The sequence below is a fragment of the Ahaetulla prasina genome, chromosome 2, assembly GCF_028640845.1.
Source record: "Ahaetulla prasina isolate Xishuangbanna chromosome 2, ASM2864084v1, whole genome shotgun sequence".
In the NCBI taxonomy this organism is placed as follows: Eukaryota; Metazoa; Chordata; class Lepidosauria; order Squamata; family Colubridae; genus Ahaetulla; species Ahaetulla prasina.
This window is the reverse complement of record NC_080540.1, coordinates 5,815,871-5,836,007: the sequence shown is the minus strand read 5'-3', so window position 1 is coordinate 5,836,007 and position 20,137 is coordinate 5,815,871. Positions and strand designations below refer to the sequence as shown.

General features: G+C 46.4%; 3 protein-coding genes across 8 annotated transcripts in view; all 3 read left to right on the top strand.

Annotated features, from left to right (window-relative positions):
* The first annotated feature begins 1,694 nt into the window (after positions 1-1,694).
* LOC131189526 (gastrula zinc finger protein XlCGF49.1-like) lies at positions 1,695-2,728 on the top strand. Its single transcript, XM_058165650.1, has 2 exons — positions 1,695-2,090; positions 2,330-2,728. Exons 1-2 carry the CDS (start codon positions 1,695-1,697, stop codon positions 2,726-2,728), a joined length of 795 nt encoding a protein of 264 aa, XP_058021633.1.
* Positions 2,729-9,056: 6,328 nt separating this feature from the next.
* Positions 9,057-16,426, top strand: LOC131192773 (gastrula zinc finger protein XlCGF26.1-like). Of its 2 annotated transcripts, XM_058172276.1 has the most exons (3): positions 9,057-9,156; positions 10,060-10,301; positions 13,597-16,426. In XM_058172276.1, the coding sequence occupies exon 3, from the start codon at positions 13,686-13,688 to the stop codon at positions 15,000-15,002; it is 1,317 nt and encodes a 438-aa protein (XP_058028259.1). In that variant the 5' UTR covers positions 9,057-9,156; positions 10,060-10,301; positions 13,597-13,685; the 3' UTR covers positions 15,003-16,426. The 2 variants fall into 2 exon arrangements, with proteins under 2 accessions (XP_058028259.1, XP_058028260.1); XM_058172277.1 differs by lacking the exons at positions 9,057-9,156; positions 10,060-10,301 and adding an exon at positions 11,891-13,001.
* A 2,407-nt stretch (positions 16,427-18,833) lies between these two features.
* The window catches only part of LOC131192764 (zinc finger protein OZF-like), a 33,063-nt gene continuing 31,759 nt past the window's right edge, over positions 18,834-20,137 (top strand). For 2 of the 5 annotated variants that reach the window (XR_009153790.1, XM_058172259.1), the window contains exon 1: positions 18,852-19,546. The gene's annotated coding sequence lies outside the window, so the exon portion shown is untranslated. Of the gene's footprint in view, positions 19,547-20,137 lie in introns of all 5 variants that reach the window. The other 3 variants (XM_058172261.1, XM_058172260.1, XM_058172262.1) reach the window with 3 other exon arrangements.

The window sequence follows — 20,137 nt, the reverse complement described above, 5'->3', positions numbered from 1 at the left end:
ATGAAAAAAAAACATCTTTCTCTATATGGTTGTACAAGCATATATCAGAGCATGATTGGCTTATTGACAGCCCACTATCTCAGTTGCCCCCCTAAATGTTGCTATAAGCTTATTTCATGTGTCCTTCTGCTAACTAGGGCACAGGTCTTACAAAGCGATCTAAGTTTTTTGTTGTTGTTGTTTACATTTATACCCCGCCCTTCTCCGAAGACTCAGGGCGGCTTACAGTGTATAAGGCAATAGTCTCATTCTATTTGTATATTTTTACAAAGTCAACTTATTGCCCCCCCAACAATCTGGGTCCTCATTTTACCTACCTTATAAAGGATGGAAGGCTGAGTCAACCTTGGGCCGGGCTTGAACCTGCAGTAATTGCAGGCTTTGTGTTCTTAATAACAGGCCTTACCAGCCTGAGCTATCCGGCCCCTGTTCAGTTACCTGTCAAACTGTCTGTGGTTTCGGCTATGAACTTCCTGTAGTTATAATTGTGGTTAAGCACTTTAACGTTTCTTGACTTGTCTGTATAATACGAATCTTCTAACACCAAGAGTGGAATTTGAACACAATTCATTAGGATTCTAATGAATCCTTTTTCCCATTTTATTCCATGTTATTCCATCTTATCAGTGGGGGCTCTTTGCATGTCTGGATTGGGGTGACTCAGGCTTCCAGGAGTGGCTGCAGCTTTGCATCCTATTTCAGCTCCCCCAACTCATGGGGGGGAGAGCCTATTCCATTGCTCCAGGACCTCCCCCACCGCAGTGACACCCCAAAATCCCTTGGCTGGGGCTTCCTCCACCTAAGAATCCATCAGATCATTTAATATCATCAAGCAGGAGTTTGGGATTATGCTTGTCGAGACCTGATCCCTCATCTACCCACTGCTTCACTGAATGACCGAGATTCCAGTCCCAATTGTAGTCATAAATTGGGGACTACCTCTACATTCAGAGCTTCCTTTTCGCTTTGTAATAGGACAAGAACGAAGGAGGAAAAGATAAGAGCCAATGAACAGCAGAAGAGTTTGACACGTTGCCAAAGACTTAATTGGCAATTAGCTTTGCAAGGCCATACAGAGCACAAAGTCAAAATGGAGCTTCAGGATTTAAACTGACCACCACGAACAAAGTTGCTTCCTTCAAAGGCTCATGTGCCTTTGCTCCTCCTTTATGTCTTATGGGAGGGGCCAATCTTCTCCAAGTCTTACTCCTGAGTCGCCCCTTTTATCTTAACTGTTCTTGCCTTCTGGCAGCTCTGCGTATGCGGGCACTGGGAACAGTCTCCCGTCATTCCTCTGCCTCGCTGACGTCAGACTCTGGAGGCTCTGGAGTCAGCACAGAACTCCCAGATAGCCCTGGCCCCATCTCTGCCTCCGATGCAGAGCCCTTGTCTGAGCCTTCCCCAGACTCCAGGACTGGCCCATGTTCCTCCCCAGCCTCCTCACTGTCTGACTCTGCTGCCAGCTCACAGGCTGCCAGTGGACGACAACAAAATCTAAGATTTTGTGATTCTTTGTGTTTCTCAGAAGAAAATATGATTTCTGTATTATTTTTTCTAGCAGGGACCCAAGATTTACCCACAAGACCACTATCAGTAGATAGTGAAAATTCGGCACAACCAGCAGCTGCAAGAAAGCATGGATGGTGGGAAACTCTTGAATCTCCCGACAGAAACAAGCAGCACTCCGAAAAAGTATGGAAGACCCCATGAATGAGTGTGGGAAATCCTTTACTCGCAGATCCCTCCTTTTGACCCACAGGAAGGTCCATGTGGGAAGTGGATCCAGTCAAGGTTCGGAGGGTGAGAAATCCTCTGGAAAAGACTTCAAAGGTCTCAGAAGCTCCTCCAGACTGAAACCCCATAAATGTGAGGAATGTGACTTATGCTTTGGTCAAAAGTCAACCCTTCTTACACATCAGAAAATCCACACTGGAGAGAAGCCTTATGAATGTCTGGAATGTGGGAAATTTTTCCGTGAAAAAACCACTCTCAGAAATCATGAGAGAATTCACACAGGGGAGAAATCTTACAAGTGTTGGGAATGTGGGAAGAGCTTTTCTCAGAACTCAAGTCTTTTGGCCCATGAGAAGGTTCATGCAGGAATCAAATCTTAAAGTGCTTTGAGTGTGGAAAATGTTTCACCTCGAGTTCATCTCTTCAGAGTCATTGGAAAACACACACAGGGGAGAAAAACGAAAAGTGCCTCGAATGTGGGAAATGTTTTTCCCAGAAATAATCCCTGGTGAAACACCAGAGATGTCACGCAGGAGAGAGACCCTATGAATGCCCAGAATGTGAGAGACGATTTGTGGATTCTTTTGAACTTCAGAGACATCAGAAGAGGCACAAAGAGGAGAAACCATATAAATGTGGGAAAGGTTTTATTTTGCCAGGAGAGTTTCAGATTCATCGGAGAATTCACACAGGGGAGAAACCCTACAAATGTGGGGAGTGTGGAAAATGCTTCTCCCGAAAACAACACCTTAGAAGCCATCAAAGGGTCCATACAGGAGAGAAGCCATTCAGATGCGTAGAATGTAGAAAATCTTTTGCTTATACGGGAAACCTTTCGAGACGTCATAAAACCCACACAGGGGAGAAGCCACATCAATGCAATGACTGTGGAAGATTTTATCGTACCTCATCAGCCCTTAGAAGTCATGTGAAAATTCACACAGGGGAAAAAAATTACAAATGTTTAGATTGTGGGAGAGCATTTGCTCATTAGAAGTCACAGCCGAATCCATACAGGAGAGAAACCCCACAAATGCTCAGAGTGCGATAAATGTTTTTCACGGAAAGATTCTCTTGTGATGCATCAACGAATCCACATTGGGGGGGGGGGGGAATGTCTGGAATGTGGGAAATGTTTTGCCCAACCTTCAGCACACCAGAAATCACACAGGAGTCTGGCATCACAAGTGTGCAGAGTGTGGGAAACCTTTTCACTGTAAATCAAAACTAAAAATGCACCAGCAGGTCCATAGCAGAGATAAATCTCTTCCGTTGTGAACAATATGAGAAACATTTTTTTCAAAAGTCACATCTTACCATTCATAAGCAATTTCACACAGTGACAGAAGGGAAATCCTACAATTGCTTGGTGTTGGGAGCATGAGGATGTTTTGCTCACAAAGCTGCATGAGTAACTTACCAGCGTGATTACCCAAAAGACTTAGGAGTGTTTGGGGAGTATATACAATGTTTTGCAGAGTACAGATGGTCTTCGAGTTATGTCCCTAACTGGGAATGGATTTCCAGTCATAAATCGAGGCACGCAGGTGTTTTAGTTAATTCTTACTAGAGCTTTGTTGATCCATAAGGAGAACCGGAGATTCAGAGAGGAGAAGAATGGGGTGAGACTTGGATGAAGATGCCTCTGGTTGTTTATTTAGAGATAAATAAAATATAGAGGTTGTTTGTTTAGTGTTGATGTTGAATCTGCTGCTGAGAATGAAACGGGAAACTTTATTTTTCCTATTATCTTTTTTTGGAGGGGTTTCTTTTTCTTTTTCTCCACCTTGTCTTTTTCATATATTCACACACACATATTTGTATTAAGCTTCTTTGTTTGATCTTTGTATACAATCCTGAATAAAATTATTGTTCAAAATAATCAAGTGAACTGTTTTCAGGTCATGACTGGGAGCTCAGAAATGCCAAGATGGTTGTCCGATTGTGCCATGCTCTGCAGTCAAAGTCCTGCTGCTTTTTAGCTTTATACGTGTTGCCCTTTAAAACAGCCGCCATCTTGATTCTTTTGACTCCATCTTGTCTAGCTGGACACTTCTGACTTCTAGGGTGGAATTAAAAGTTTTTGGATGAACTTTAGGAAAAATGTCCTGGAGATTTGGATGGACTCCTGCTCCTAAAAGGCAGATCATTGGAGGCTTCCTACATGTGCCTGACACACACCTGGTTATTTTGGACCACATCTTACGTAGAACTTTTGGTCACAGGAAGTGGGACTTTGAATTATGTAATCAGTTTGGTGTGAATAGTTAAGTGGCAAAGTCCTTAGAATGCAGTAAGGCTACTTCTGCTGCCTGCCAGCTGCCTGCAATTTGGCAATTTGAATCTCACCAGACTCAAGGCTGACCCAGCCTTCCAAGGTCCATAAAATGAGGAAAATAGCTGGAAACAATGACCCCGGTTCTAACCCTGGCAAATCATCCTCCCAAACAAGCCCTGATTCTCTCGGGTAACAGGGCTTCTCCTACTCAGGGTTTCCACCTCCCATTTCCCACCTTGGCACAACATAGAAGGCAAGAAGTGCCCTTAAACCAAAGGGAGACGGACTCTTCCCCATCCCCAGCAGCTCTTTCTCCGAGTCAAGATCGGACCTCGAGATGCGCCTCCTCCCCTCCTCTCCAGCGCCGGAAAACCACCAACTGACCTCCAACCTGCGAGACCATCAATGACCCCCAAACTCTTGTGATGCCTTTGCGCAACTGTTTCAGGGCCGTCCGCAGAGCTTAAGCTTTCACACAAACACACACACACAACCAGAGGTGGGTTCCTACTGGTTTTACCGAATAGGTAGTAACGTTAGGGACTAGTTCTCCGAACTAGTAGTAAGGGCAGCCTGGCCACGCCCCTGAACCGGTTCCCCAGTTGCTGCTTGCTCGCCCACCCTATGCATCCATCGGATGGTACGCTGACCAGAACTGACCAGAACTGGGAAGCAGCTGGCTGGCAAAAGGGCGCCGAAAAGTCCTTCGGCCGGTGAGAAGAAAGCTGCGCACGCGCAAAGATGGCGGCAGCGACCGGAGGTCTTTTCGGCGCCCTGCATCAGCGGCTGGTTGGAAAAGAAGCCTCTCGACTTCCAAGCTCAGCAGCAGGCTTGGTCCCTTCACAGGGTCGCTCTTAGAAGTCACAGCTGAATCCATACAGGAGAGAAACCCCATAAATGCTCAGAATGCGAGAAATGTTTTTCCCGGAAAGATCGTCTTTCGAGGCATCAGAGAAACCACACTGGGAAAGAAAACCACATAAATGTATGGAGTGTTTTGCCCAACCCTCAGCACTTCACAGGCGTACCAGAAATCACACAGGAGAGTGGTCTTAGAAGTGTGCAAAGGGTGAGAAAACTTTTCACACTTTGTGAATCACAGGTAGCAAATCACAGCTAATAATGCATCGGAAACTCCATGGCAGAGATAAACCCCTTCCGTCGTGAAAAATGAGGGGAACATTTTTTCAAAAGTCACACCGGAACTTCACACCGTGACAGAAGAGAAATCCTACAATTGTTGGTTTGGGGAAAATACTTTTTCTAGTCACATAAGCTTAAATTTAATCAGGGAGTACATAATCAAACAAAAGTGCACAAATCTTGGGAGTGTTGGAAAGTTTGGCTCACAAAGCAGTAGCACTAGTAACTTACAGAGACGTTACACAAGAGAGAAGAGTTACAAGTGTTGGGGAGTGTAGATTATGTTTTGCAGAGCACAGCTAGTCCTCAACCTACGATTGTAATTGGGAACAGATTCCTGGTCATAGCTTTATATGATCCTCCGTTGTAGTACGCATATGACAGGATCCAGGGGTGGGTTCTACTTACTTTTACTACCAGCTGGGAGCACGCGAGCACGCACTTCTGCTCATGCGTAGATCGACCATAATTACATCCGGGCGGGTGGAACTGGTTGCAAATTAATGTTATGAAACCTTGATAAACCTTGGAGGATTCTCAAAAGGGAGTCATTGTATAAAGACAATAAATGTGATTCTGGCCACCCCTCTTGTAAAACACAACTCTGAAAAGGGGCTCCCAACCCTAGAGCCAAAATCAAGAAAACCAAAACAATCAGGCACCTGAGACACACCCACAAACAGACCCAAACTCTAATCCTCCCATCTCAGCCTGATCCTGTCCCAGAAACTGGAGGAAAACAGCCCTCTACAGGTGTCCAGAAGGCTGGAATGGTGGGGGACCTGCAGCATCTCTCTACATGGGGCTCCCCTTGAAGAGTACCCGGAGGCTCCAGTTGGTTCAGAACGCAGCTGCGCGGGTGATAGTGGGAGCCACACGTTGCTCCCATGTAACACCTCTCCTGCGCAGTCTGCACTGGCTACCTGTGGTCTTTCAGGTGCACTTCAAGGTGTTGGTGACTACCTTTAAAGCGCTCCATGGCTTAGGGCCAGGGTACTTACGGGACCGCCTGCTGTTACCAAATGCCTCCCACCAACCTGTACGCTCGCATAGAGAGGGATTCCTTAGGGTGCCGTCCGCCAAGCAATGTCGGCTGGCGGCCCCCAGGGGTAGATCCTTCTCTGTGGGGGCTCCCACCCTTTGGAATGAACTTCCCCCTGGACTTCGGCAACTGCCGGACCTTCGGACTTTCCGCCGAGAACTGAAGACCTATTTGTTTGTTCGCGCAGGACTGGCATAGGATTTTAATAGGATTTTAATTAGTCTTAATGTTTTAACATTTTAAAATTTGGGTTTTATTCTAAATGTTTTAATTCGGCCATTTGTAAAATAAGTTTTTTAAATTATGGTTTTATGTGTATCCTGTTGTTGTTTTTATCATGGCTGTAAACCGCCCTGAGTCCTTCGGGAGAAGGGCGGTATAAAAATTTAATAAATAATAATAAATAATAATAATAATAATAATCCCCCAGGAAAGGGTCTTCCCCAGGGCAGGGACTGCTACAGAACAGTCACACATCCTGGGTCTCGCCAGACGGCAAATTGTAACAGTCAGGATCTGGGTTAATTATCCGTTTTATCATGGTTTGTTGTTTCCTGTTCTTCAGCTCCTCCTTCAAGTGAGCAAGGGCCCTGCCAGCCACACTGACCTGGAACAAGTTCCGGACTTTAACGTGGATTTGGATCTTTACATTTCTCCTTGAACAGGGAATGATTTCCATAAAGATACACAGTCCTCAGACATATATGTGTGGCTGTATGGACACTGGTCTATGTCTGTGTACGTCTATATTCTCAACCTTGACAATTTTAAGCTGAGCATGAATTCTGGGAGCTGAAGTCCCCCCATCTTAAAAGATGACCCTTCCCAATCAACACCCAGGACATCCAGTATGGCCTAGTGGTTAAAGGCCCTGCCTTAGAAAGCCTGAGGCCATGGGTTCCAGTCCTGCCTTGGCCATGAAAGCCAGCTGGGCGACCTTAGGCCAGTCACTCTCTCAGCCTAGCCCGCCTCACAGGGTTGTTGTGAGGAAAATAGGTGAAGGAAGATGTGTGGGATATGTTCCTTGCCTCGACTTATTTGTAAAAATAATAAAGGCAGATATAACAAAACAAAAAATGAAATCATTTCTATTTTGCAGTGGTTGGCAATATTTTCAGCCTTGTTCCCCTGTTACGCTCGCATCGCTTTAACCAAAAACTGTCTACTGTTGACCTCACCCCATTCCTAAGAGGTCTGTAAGGAGCGTGCATAAGAGCACAAACTACCATTCCTGCCTACTGTTTCATTATATCCAATATATATAATTATTTCATACTCATATGAAATATATACTCATATATATGCTTATATATTATATAGTTATGTAGGAAGTTAGCACCCACCCCCCTCCTAGAAGAATGAAACATTTTAGAAAATATTTGAAAGGCAGAATATATTTCCCTGGATGAGAAATGGAGAAACATGTTTTAAAGACAAAGCAGCTTCCTGACTCCCCCCACCTTTGTCAATGGGTCAGAGGTAGAAATTCATTCTCCCCACCTTTGTCAATGGGCCATCATCTGCAACACAATAGGACCCATCTAGCAACTGAAACTCACCACATGACACCTGGAAAGATTACATCAGCCAGCAAGGCTAGCTAAGACCCCCCCCACCCACTGGGAGTCTGACAATCAATCAGAAGACTTCCTGTGCCCTGGGAAGTTCAAAGCTCAGAAAAAGTATAAAGCCAGGGAGTCCACAGGATCTCAGCCCCCTTTTCTGTTCAGGATCTCAAGCCATGTGATCCTGACCACCATTAAACCATCTTTCCAAGCAGCCTCCATGTTTCCAGTGTCTTTATCCCCACTTGGAACTGAACCCAGATGGACGTTTCTTCCAACCCCCCTTTCAGCCAAGAGCTCATCAGGCACAACTGGAGGGCAGACGCAGCCATGGAGGTTCACTCCAGGCAGCCATCAACCTGCGACCGTTTGTAGTTATGACGGACAGATCCCCAAATGGGACCTATGACCCAGACCCATAATGGGCTGACAACAAAAATAAAACCAAAATCAAGAGACCCAAAAGGATCAGGCTCCCCTTGTAGACACAGACACACAAACCTCAGTCTCCAATCCTCCAATCCCAGCTTTGCCCTGTCCCAGACATTGATAAACAGTTATTTGTAAAAATAATAAAAGGCAGAGATAAATAAAAAAGTTAAAAGGAAAAAGGAAATCATTTCTATTTTGCAGTGGCTTGGCAATATTGTCAGCCTTGTTTCCCTGTTGTATTGTGCTGCCTCTAAGGGAACAAGCATGAGATCTGGGCTGCCCCCCCAAACTCGGTCTGGGGGGGTCTCTGGGGATTTGGAACCCAAAGAATGGGAGAAGACCCACCAGTGCTCAGAGACACACACCCCCCATTTAAACTCTCAGGATGAAGGGTCACCATGTAACCTCTGTACCAATGGTTGTTAGAGATCAGTGTAAGACCTGATGACAGCTAAACTAAAAGATCCTGGGAGTGAAAATAAATATTTATTATCCAGGTAGGAAGGAACACCAAAAAAGGAAAAAAATACAAAAACAAAAGTAACTGAAGATTACTGGCACACTGAACGGAGATACTCAAGGGAAAAACTCAAGGGGCTTCTCGGTGCCGGACTTCATGCAACCTCACACTGGATCAGGAGGGGCAGTCCCGCTTCCACCGTACAGGGGAACCTTCTTTCCATGGGCAGAGGAACCCTCGACACCGATGCTCATAGGAGGAACAGGGCAGCTTTCCTGGCTGGGAGGGGAGACTGAGAGGGAGGGAGGGGGGGGAGGAGAAGAGGCTGCTAAGGGGCGGGGCTGCAAGGAGGGGGTGGAATCCTAGATGAGCGCAGGAGACCCGCCCCCACTTCTCTCCGCCCACTGCCTGGATCTCCGCTTCTCTCCGCGTGTCCCGCTTCGCCCGGCGAGGATCGGCGCTGGATCCCTCGGGAGAGCTTTCTGGATTACGCTCGCGTCAGGTGGGGCTGCTCTCCCTCCGGCCTCTGGGCCGCCCTTCCTCCCAGGAGATCTTCCCCCCGCCAGGAGGAAGGGAGCTGCGGATCCCGCTCTTCGGCTTGCCGGGGGTTTCCTCGGGGAGATCCGGCTCTGGGTTGCCTGCAGGGAGCGGATCCCTTCCTTCCCTCCAGGGGGACAAAGCGGGCTCCGTCCCCGGGCTGGATCTGCCCCCTCCTCGCCCGGCCAAGGCTCCCCGGGGGACTTCGGGTGGATCCTGGCAGGAATTTTGGGGAGGTTACTTTCAGAAGGTCTCTCTGTGGGCCGTTTGAACAGGAAGCCTCTGAACATCCGTTTCTCTCAAGTGCAGTTGCAAAAATGGAGTAAACGGAGCTTCAAGTGGTTTTTTTTTTGAGATATGCAAGGTAGATTTAACACAGACTGACCTCCTTGCAATGGGGAGGCTGGGATGTGGCATCGCCTCCTTGTTGGATGTTTTAGAATCCACAAACTCTAAGGAACGTTGGAGGCTGATCTCCTGAGCAGCTCCTAGAACAAGCTGATGGCCAGAAGGTTGCCTTGCGTGATTTTCAAATGCCTCTCCAAAGTAGCTTTGGGTCCCAGGAAGCCTGGAATCTTGGTGGTCTTGCAGCCTCCAAAAAGAGCAGGAAAGATGATCCCTTCTCTCATCTCCCTTGTCTTCCTTTGAGTTTTCCTATTCACAACTATGCATTGGTCCCTGTTGGACTTCATCCTGCTTGTTTCTTCCATTTTGGCCCATAAAGAATCTTCTTGAATCTCGATTCTATCTCCTGTTATTTTGTATCCTTAACAAACAACCCTATTTTTTTCCTCCTTCTTCCAGGTCATTTATAGATTAAGCTCAGCGTTGCTGTCGGCATCTGAGCCTTTTTCATTTCTCTTTGCAGGAGACCAGAGTGGATGTGGCCGTGAACTCCAGAGAGGAGAAAGGGGCGTTTTTGGATCAGAAGCCACAACATTTTGACCAGGATCCATTCTTGAAAATTTGGAAATCTTGGCCCAGTTGGAGAAGCAGCTTCCTGCACAAAGGGCCAATCGATAAAGGAGAAATCAAACTGGTCAGCGGTGAAAGTCATCTCTGGCCTTGATTCAGAAAGCTAACAGAGACCTCTTAGCTGTAACTATAAAGGTGAGTCAATGAAACTTGGTTTAGAAAATAAGCCTTTTTGAAATCTTTATGTGGCAATGTTATAAAATTGGGTTTTTCTTTCAAGGTGCAGAGTGAAGGCATAATTTGTTTAATCAATAATAGTTGTAGAAGCCACTCTTGGTTGAGTTGGAGGTGGACCCTGGGCAGAAGGCCAGGGAGTGGGGGAGTCGTATCTGCTGAGTGGATGCAGCCCTGAAGCCAAAAGAGGCATCCTAGGGACTCAAGTGGAGGTGGGGCTGCCCTCCCCCCCCACAGCCGTCATCTGGTTCTGTCAACACGGTCAAACTATCTACTAAATCTGGACTCCTATTAATCTTCTCATCGTTCCCATCTCCTTCCACTTATGACTGAAACTTTGTTGCTTGTATCCCTAAGAAACAGGACCATTCATTTCAATTTTGAGAAGCTCTATGTAGCTTTATTTTCTCTGATCATCAATGATCCTTTTTTGGGTGCCTGTGCTGGCTCTCCTGGAGAAGGATGAAACACCAAATCAAAGCCATTCCCCCCTCCTCTTTTCCTGCCTGATGATCTGGGATCCAGTCTCTTTTAGGGTGGCCTGACTGAACTTCCCCTTCTAATATAGAAAGCTTTTTGGTTGGACCTGGTTGTGCTCAGGGCATCAGACAAGCAGCCTGGGGTGGCCCAGGGAATCGGCCGGCCTCTCTCCCATCCGGGTAGGAAATGCAGAGGGAGGACCTCAATTCAGCCAGTCCTGTGTCTTGTGCTAAACTGTGGTTTGTGGAAGAAGCCAGATGTGGCCCCGAAGGGAAACTCTTGATGGAGAAGGCAGCAGCTGCTCTGTCCCCCTCCCTTCTTGCCCAAGGCAGGTGTGGCCCTTCCTACTGAAGGACCCCTGTGGGGCAGGTAGAGAGGAGGGGGCTACGTACGGGTCTGGATGGGGAGAAACAGGCTCAAGCTTAATCCCTCCAAGACGGAGTGGCTGTGGATGCCGGCATCCCGATTCAGTCAGCTGCAGCCGCAGCTGGCTGTCGGAGGCGAGTTATTGGCCCCAAAGGATAGGGTGCGCAACTTAGGTGTCCTCCTGGATGATCGGCTGTCGTTTGAAGATCATTTGATGGCCGTCTCCAGGGGGGCCTTCCACCAGGTTCGCCTGGTTCGGCAGTTGCGCCCCTTCCTTGATCGGGATGCCTTATGCACGGTCACTCATGCGCTCGTTACCTCTCGCTTGGATTATTGTAATGCTCTCTACATGGGGCTCCCTTGAAGTGCACTCGAGGCTACAGTTAGTCCAGAATGCAGCTGCGGGGGTGATAGAGGGAGCTACGCGTAGCTCCCATGTAACACCGCTCCTGCGCAGACTGCACTGGCTGCCTGTGGCCTTTCGAGTGCGCTTTAAGGTGTTGGTGACGACCTTTAAAGCGCTCCATGGCTTAGGACCTGGGTACTTACGGGACCGCCTGCTGTTACCACACGCCTCCCACCGTCCGTGCGCTCCCATAGAGGGACTTCTCAGGTGCCGTCCGCCAAACAATGTCGGCTGGCGGCCCCAGGAAGGGCCTTCTCTGTGGGGGCTCCCACACTCTGGAACGAGCTTCCCCCGGGTTTACGTCAAATACCTGACCTTCGGACATTCCGTCGCGAACTGAAGACCCATCTTTTTATTTGCGCGGGGCTGGCTTAAATTTGGATTTTAATAACGGGAATTTTATTAATTTTAAATGGGGTTTTAACTGATGGCAATTTTTTAACTTTGGGCTATTTTAAATAAGTTTTTTAAAGGGTATTTTAACTTGTATATTTGTATTGTTGGTTTTTATCTTGCCTGTACACCGCCCTGAGTCCTTCGGGAGAAGGGCGGTATAAAAATTAAATTAAATAAATAAATAAATACTAGACTGAATAGAATAGAATAGAATTTTATTGGCCAAGTGTGATTGGACACACAAGGAATTTGTCTTGGTGCATATGCTCTCAGTGTACATAAAAGAAAAGATACGTTCATCAAGGTACAACATTTACAACACAATTGATGATCAATATATCAATATAAATCATAAGGATTGCCAGCAACAAGTTATAGTCATACAGTCATAAGTGGAAAGACTGATAGCCAAGCCTATTTCCTCCAGCACTCACTGCTTCACCCACCCTCCATTTTTCATTTGACATTACTGTACCTTCATTGTGTGTCCCATGGCTTCTCATTTCATTACTTGGTACTGTTGTTTTTACACTTATATTCCTTTCTCCCTTTTTACTCTCATAAGACCCCTGGAGGAGTCCCTCGGTGAGATGGGTGGAAAATAAATTTAAACCGCAAATAAATAAATAGCACAAAGAAGACCTGCATGGTCTTCCCAAGAGGAAGAGGCTGAGCTGTGAAACGGATCCATGCAGGGAGAGGAAACGTGTCATGAGGAGGCCAGGATCAACTAGTCATGATGGGATGGAGCTCATAAGTGGAATAATCAGAAAAAGCAAGAAAAGGGGAGAAGAAATGGGTTGCTTACACTAACCTCAACTCTCTTTCCTCCTCTTTGGCTTCTGTGATGCCTTAATCTTTTGGGTTGCCTGTAGGTAGTCCTCGACTTATGACTACAAATGGAATTGGAATCTCGCTTGTTTAGCAAAGTGGCCATTATGTGAGGTATCACATGATGTCTTTACTCAATTAGTGTAACGATTTCACTGGTCGTTGAGTGGATGAAATCCCAGGTAAGAAGCACGGCTTTGTCTCGGGGGAAGGGGGGCAGAGGGCACGGGAGGCCATCGGAGTCCCAGCACAGCCCTATTTGACTTGAGGGGGTCCTGGAGAAGCTTAGAGAAGCTTTGGGACATGTTGCTTGGAAACGGTATGGAACACGCGGCTTGGAGAATGGCAGAAGGCTGCAAAGGCCTTAATACTGCCTAGGGGTTAAGGGCGCATTTCTGGGTGGCAGCAGTGACAGAGGCTGAAGTCCAGGCCTGGGGTCAGTGGCTGATGGCTGAAATGGCTGAAGGCCCCAGGCCTCCACTTAAGGCACCATCATGGCATTTCTGCCCCATTGCAGGGCCCAGATGGGGCGACTGAGGCTTCTGGGGGGCTGCAGCTTTGTACCCCACTACGTGGCCTGTGCTGAACTTCCAGGGTGTCCCCCACCCCTTCAGGCACCTCTCCACTTCTTCCCTGGGTCTCCCTTCACTTAATGACCCCCCAAAAAAAATCACTTAATGACCACAACAACATAAATGTTTTCCTCCTAGAGATTTTGTGACTCTCTACATTTTTGGAAAGGAAATTCTCTTCTCTGCTTCTGTTTCCTTCCAACAGCGGATAAAAGATTGCGACCAGATTTACCTGCAAGTCAACCTGTCAACAGATAGTAGAAAATCAAAGCAAGGCAGCAGCCAAGAGGAAGCATGGAGCCTGGGAAGCTCTTGGATCCCCCGTCAGACACAAGCAGCTCTCCACAAAACGACAAAAAAACCCATGAATGCTCAGAGTGTGGGAAATCCTTTACTCTCCAGTCCCTCCTTTTGACCCACAGGAAGGTCCATGTGGGAAGTGGATCCAGTCAAGGTTTGGAGGGTGAGAAATCCTCTGGAAAAGACGCCAAAGATCTCAGAAGCTCCTCCAGACTGAAGACCTATAAATGTGAGGAATGTGACTTACACTTTGGACAAAAGGCAAACCTTCGTACACATCGAAAAATCCACACTGGAGAGAAACCGTATCAATGTCTGGAATGTGGGACATTTTTCCGTGAAAAAGGCACTCTCAGAAACCACGAGAGAATCCACACAGGGGAGAAACCTTACAAGTGTTGGGAATGTGGGAAGAGCTTTGCTCAGAAGTCAAGTCTTTGGATCCATGAGAAGGTTCATGCAGGAATCAAATCTTACAAATGCTTTGAGTGTGGAAAATGTTTCATCCAGAGTTCAAGTCTTCGTAGTCATGAGAAAACACACAAAGGGGAGAAAAACGAAAAGTGCCTCGAATGTGGGAAATGTTTTACCGATAAATCAACCCTGGTGCGACATCAGAAACTTCACACCGGAGAGAAACCCTATGAATGCCCAGAATGTGAGAAGCGATTTATATATTCCTATGAACTTCAGAGACACCAGAAGTGGCACAAAGAAAAATTACCCTATAGATGTGGGGAGTGTGGGAAAAGTTTCATTTCGCCAGGAGTGCTTCAAATTCATCAGAGAATCCACACGGGGGAGAAACCCTACAAATGTGAGGAGTGTGGGAAATGCTTTTCCCAAAAACAACACCTTGGAAGGCATCAGAGGCTCCACACAGGAGAGAAGCCATACAGCTGCATAGAATGTGGAAAATGTTTCACTCAAAAGGGAGACCTTTCGAAACATCATAAAACCCACACAGGAGAGAAGCCACATCAATGCTATGAATGTGGAAGATTTTATAGTACCTCATCAGCCCTTAGAAGTCATGTGAAAATTCACACAGGGGAAAAAAACTACAAATGTTTAGACTGTGGGAGAACATTTGCTCATTCATTTCACCTTATAAGCCACAGCCGAATCCATACAGGAGAGAGACCCTACAAATGCTCAGAGTGTGATAAATGTTTTTCACGGAAAGATACTCTTGTGAAGCATCAGCTAATCCACACTGGAGAAAAACCCTATAAATGTCTGGAGTGTGGGAAATGTTTTGCCCAACCTTACACACTTCACATGCACACCCAAATTCACGCAGGAGAGTAGCCTCACAAGTGCACCGAGTGTGAGAAAGCTTTTCCTAGTAAATCAAAGCTAAAAAAGCACCAGAAAGTCCACAGCAGAGATAAATCTCTTCAGCTGTGAACAATTTTTTTTTTATTATTAATTTTTTTTTTTGCTTTTTTCCAACAAACAAAAAAGAAAATACATTATTGCACCCTTGTGCTATACATAAAAAAAAAAGGAAGATTTGGGTCTTCGGATATGTCCTGATTGCCAAAATCCACGTTCTCGAGGTACAGGTAAAATTAAAATTAGAAGTGGTGTGTATAAAGAAGATATTTTCTGGAAGACTTGGAAACCATTCGTGGACTATGCGCTTGGAAAATTGGACGCTTTGGTACGTGAACAATTTTTTTTAACACATTGTTTATCAGGAACTTCACATAGTGACAGAAGGAAAATCGTACAAATATTTGATGTGAGGAAAATGTTTTTCCTAGTCAAGCAACCTTAAATCCCATCAGAGAGCACACAATGAGGCAAAAGGGCACAAGTGCTGGGAGTGTGAGGATGTTTTGCTCACAAAAGCCACATTAGTAATTTATGTGTGGAGTAGATATAATGTTTTGCAGGGAACAGGAAGTCCTCGACTTAGGACCATAACTTGGAATAGATTTCCGGTCATGCGATGCTACAGTTTAAGTATTTTTGTTAATTTTTACCAGACTTTTGTTGATCAATATAGAGAACCAGTGGTGGGATTCAAGTAATTTAACAACCGGTTCTCTGCCCTAATGATTTCTTCCAACCACCAGTTTGCCAATCTGTTTAGAAAGTTAACAACCGGTTCTCCTGAAGTGGTGCGAACTGGTTGAATCCCACCACTGAAGAGAACTGAAGATTTAGAGAGGAGAAAATGGGGTGAGGGTGGAATGCATCTGGTGGTTTATTTTGTGATAAAATATTGATGTTGAATATGGTTGCTAAAGAGGATCTTACTATCTTTTTTGGAGTGATTTTTCACATATTATCTTTTTCATGTTTTCATACAGACACACAGATATTTATATTGTTTCTTTGTTGGATCTGTAAATACAATCCTTAATAAAATTATTGTTCAAAATAATCAAGAGGACTATTTTCAGGTTATGTCAAAAACTTCAAAATGGCAGTCAAATTGCGCCACAGTGTTTAGTCAGAATCTTGCTGGTTTTTTTAGCTCCGTGTCTGATGCCCTTTAAAACGGACAGAACACAAGTTGTGTAGAAACAGCTGCCATTCCGATTCTTTGGGCTCCATCTTCCCCCGCTGGGCACTTTTGACTTCCTGTGTTGAATTCAAAGGGGAACTTTAGGAGAAATGTCCTGGGTTGGAATTTGGATGGATCCCTGCTCTTAAGGGAAGTTCATTGGTGGCCACCTACATGTGCCTGACACACCAGTGATTAAATGAACCGCATCTTACTTAGGACACACATCGTAGGCCACAAGAAGTGCGACTTTCCATTATGTCATCAATTTATTGGAAATTGATACCAAGTTGAGTTTCATGTGACTCCAAATTCAGTTACTGTGAGGCTGTTGTGTGTGCAATTAAGGCTACTGTGTTCATATTTGTGGATTTAACTATGAATTTACATTCCTTTAAGTTTATTCTGAGTCTTTATGGAGATATTACATTATTATTCATATATTGTGTTACATTGAATATTTTTCTTGCCTATTTCCATCAATGCAAATCCAATTTATCTCTTTTTCATAAAAATACCACTTTAAATAGTGTACATTTAATAGGATCTTTTTGTGGGATTCATAAACCTCACTAAAGGAGACCTACCTTAACTCCTCCTTTGCCTTTAACCCTGGTTAAAAACAACTCTAGCTGTTTTCCTTGGGAAGTGGTCTTTTCTCTCTTGACCCCATAGAAATCTCCTTTATGACATCCTGGCTGAGCTGGGATCTGCCAGTCTCCTATTGGCTACTTCAGAGGGGGTTCTGGCATTTCCCCAGCCCCTCCAAGCACAGGGCGGGGCCCTCTGTGAGACACCTGGTTCCCCAGAGGCGCCTGGTATCTGGATGCTCCTCAAGTCTGATGGAGGCTCTTTCTCTTTATGGATTTAAGGCTCTTTGGGAAGAAGGTCCAGTTGTGGGATACCCAGAAGGTCAACTGAAAATAGGAAAAAGGGGCTGTTATGTCATTTCATGCTGCTAATTCCTCCACACACACCATGTTCCTCTGAGCATTCAGCTCCTCCTGCCAAGAAAGGGGATTCCATTATTTGTGGCCCCTCCTCTGGGGGGTCTCTGCCCTCTTCCCTTCTCAGTTCAAGGGAGAGCTGAGGCTGAGTTTGGGTATTTCCCCCTGTAGGAAGTTAGCACCCACCCCCCTCCTAGAAGAATGAAATATGTTAGGAAATATTAAAAAGGGCAGAATATGATATTTCCCTGGATGAGAAATGGAGAAACATGTTTTAAGGACAAAAGCAGCTCCCTGCAACTTCTTGCCATCCCCCTCCCACCTTTGTCAATGGGTCAGAGGCAGAAACACTTCTCCCCATCTTTGTCAATGGATCATCAACTGCAACACAATAGGACCCATCTAGCAACAGAAACTCCCCACATGACACCTGGGAAGATTACATGAGCCAGCAAGGCTAGCTAAGACCCCCACTCCCTGGGAGTCTGACAACCAATCAGGGTACTCTTCCTGTGCCCCGGGAAGTTCAAAGCTTAGAGAGAGCATAAAGCCAAGGCGTGCACAGCTTCCCTTCCCTTTTCTGTTCAGGAACTCAAGCCATGTGATCCTTACCACCATTAAACCATCTTTAAACCTCCATGTTTCCAGTGTCTTTATCCCCACTTGGAACTGAACCCAGATGGACGTTTCTTCCAACCCCCCTTTCAGCCAAGAGCTCATCAGGCACAACTGGAGGGCAGACGCAGCCATGGAGGTTCACTCCAGGCAGCCATCAGCCTGCGACCATTTGCAGTTATGACGGACAGATCCCCAGATGGGACCTATGACCCAGACCCATAAATCCCAAACCAAGAAAACCAAAAGGATCAGGCTCCCCTTGTAGACACAGACACATAAACCTCAATCTCCAATCCTCCAATCCCAGCTTTGCCCTGTCCCAGATATTGATAAACAGTTATTTGTAAAAATAATAAAAGGCAGAGATAAATAAAAAAGGAAAAGAGCAGAGGCTTGGCGATATTGTCAGCCTTGTTTCCTTGTTGTATTGTGCTGCCTCTAAGGGAACAAGCATGAGATCTGGGCTGCTCCCCCAAACTCGGTCTGGGGGGGTCTCTGGGGATTTGGAACCCAAAGAATGGGAGAGACCCACCGATGCTCAGAGACCCCCACCCAATTTTCATTCTCATGATGGAGGGTCACCGTGTAACCTCTGTACCAATGGCTGTTAGAGATCAGTGTAAGACCTGATGACAGCTAAACTAAAAGATCCTGGGAGTGAAAATAAATATTTATTATCCAGGTAGGTAGGAACACCAAAAAAGGAAAAAAATACAAAAACAAAAGTAACTGAAGATTACTGGCACATTGAACGGAGATACTCAAGAGAAAAACCTCAAAGGGGCTTCTCTGTGCCGGCTTTCATGCAAGCTCACACAGACACGCAGGAGCAGGAGCAGCAGCCTCGTTTCAACCGTGCAGGGGAACCTTCTTTCCATGGGCAGAGGAACCCTCGACACCGATGCTCATCGGAGGAGCAGGGCCGGTTTCCTGGCTGGGAGGGGAGACTGAGAGGGAGGGAGGGAGGGGGAGGAGAAGAGGCTGCTAAGGGGCGGGGCAGCAGGGAGGGGGTGGAGTCCTAGGTGAGCGCAGGAGACCCGCCCCCACTTCTCTCCGCCCCCGGGCTGGATCTCCGCTTCCCTCCGCGTGTCCCGCTTTGCCCAGCGAGGATCGAGGATCGTCGGTGGATCCCTCGGGAGAGCTTTCTGGATTACGCTCGCGTCAGGTGGGGCTGCTCTCCCTCCGGCCTCCAGGCCGCCCTTCCTCCCAGGAGATCTTCCCCACGCCAGTAGGAACGGAGCTGCGGATCCCGCTCTTCGGCTTGCCGGGGTTTCCTCGGGGAGATCCGGCTCTGGCGTTGCCTGCAGGGAGCGGATCCCTCCCTTCCCTCCAGGGGGCCAAAGCGGGCTCCGTCTCCGGGCTGGATCTGCCCCCTCCTCGCCCGGCCAAGGATTTCCGAGGAAAGGGCTCCGGGTGGATCCAGGAAGGCGCCTTTGAGGAGGTTACTTTCAGACGCTCTCTCTGTGGTCCGTTTGAACAGGAAGCCTCTGAACATCCGTTTCCCTCAAATGCAGTTTCTCTTTGCAGGAGACCAGAGTGAGTGTGGATGTGGCTGTGAACTCCAGAGAGGAGAAAGAGACATTTTTGGATCAGAAGCCACATTTTGACCAGGATCCATTCTTGAAAATTTGGAAATCTTGGCCTGGTTGGAGAAGCAGCTTCCTGCACAAAATGCCAATCGATAAAGGAGAAATCAAACTGGTCAGCAGTGAGGGTCGTCCCTGGTCTTGACTCAGAAAGCTAACAGAGACCTTTTAGCTGTAACTTTAAAGGTGAGTCAATGAAACTTGGTTTGGAAAATAAGCCTTTTTAAAATCTTTATGTGGCAATGTGATAAAATTGGGTTTTTCTGCCAAGGTGCAGAGTGAAGGCATAATTTGTTTAATCAATAATAGTTGTAGAAGCCACTCTTGGTTGAGTTGGAGGTGGACCCTGGGCAGAAGGCCAGGGAGTGGGGGAGTTGTATCTGCTGAGTGGATGCAGCCCTGAAGCCAAAAGAGGCTGCCTGGGGACTCAAGTGGAGGTGGGGCTGCCCTCCCCCCCCACAGCCTTCATCTGGTTCTGTCAACACTGTCAAACTGTCTACTAAATCTGGACTCCTATTAATCTTCTCATCGTTCCCATCACCCATCTCCTTCCACTTATGACTGAAACTTTGTTGCTTGTATCCTTACCATTTATATTGATATTGATTGTTTCCTGATTGCTTATTTGCACCCTATGACTATCATCAAGTGTTGTACCTTATGATTCTTGATGAACGTATCTTTTCTTTTATGTATGCTGAGAGCATATGCACCAAAGACAAATTCCTTGTGTGTCCAATCACACTTGGCCAATAAAAAATTCTATTCTATTCTATT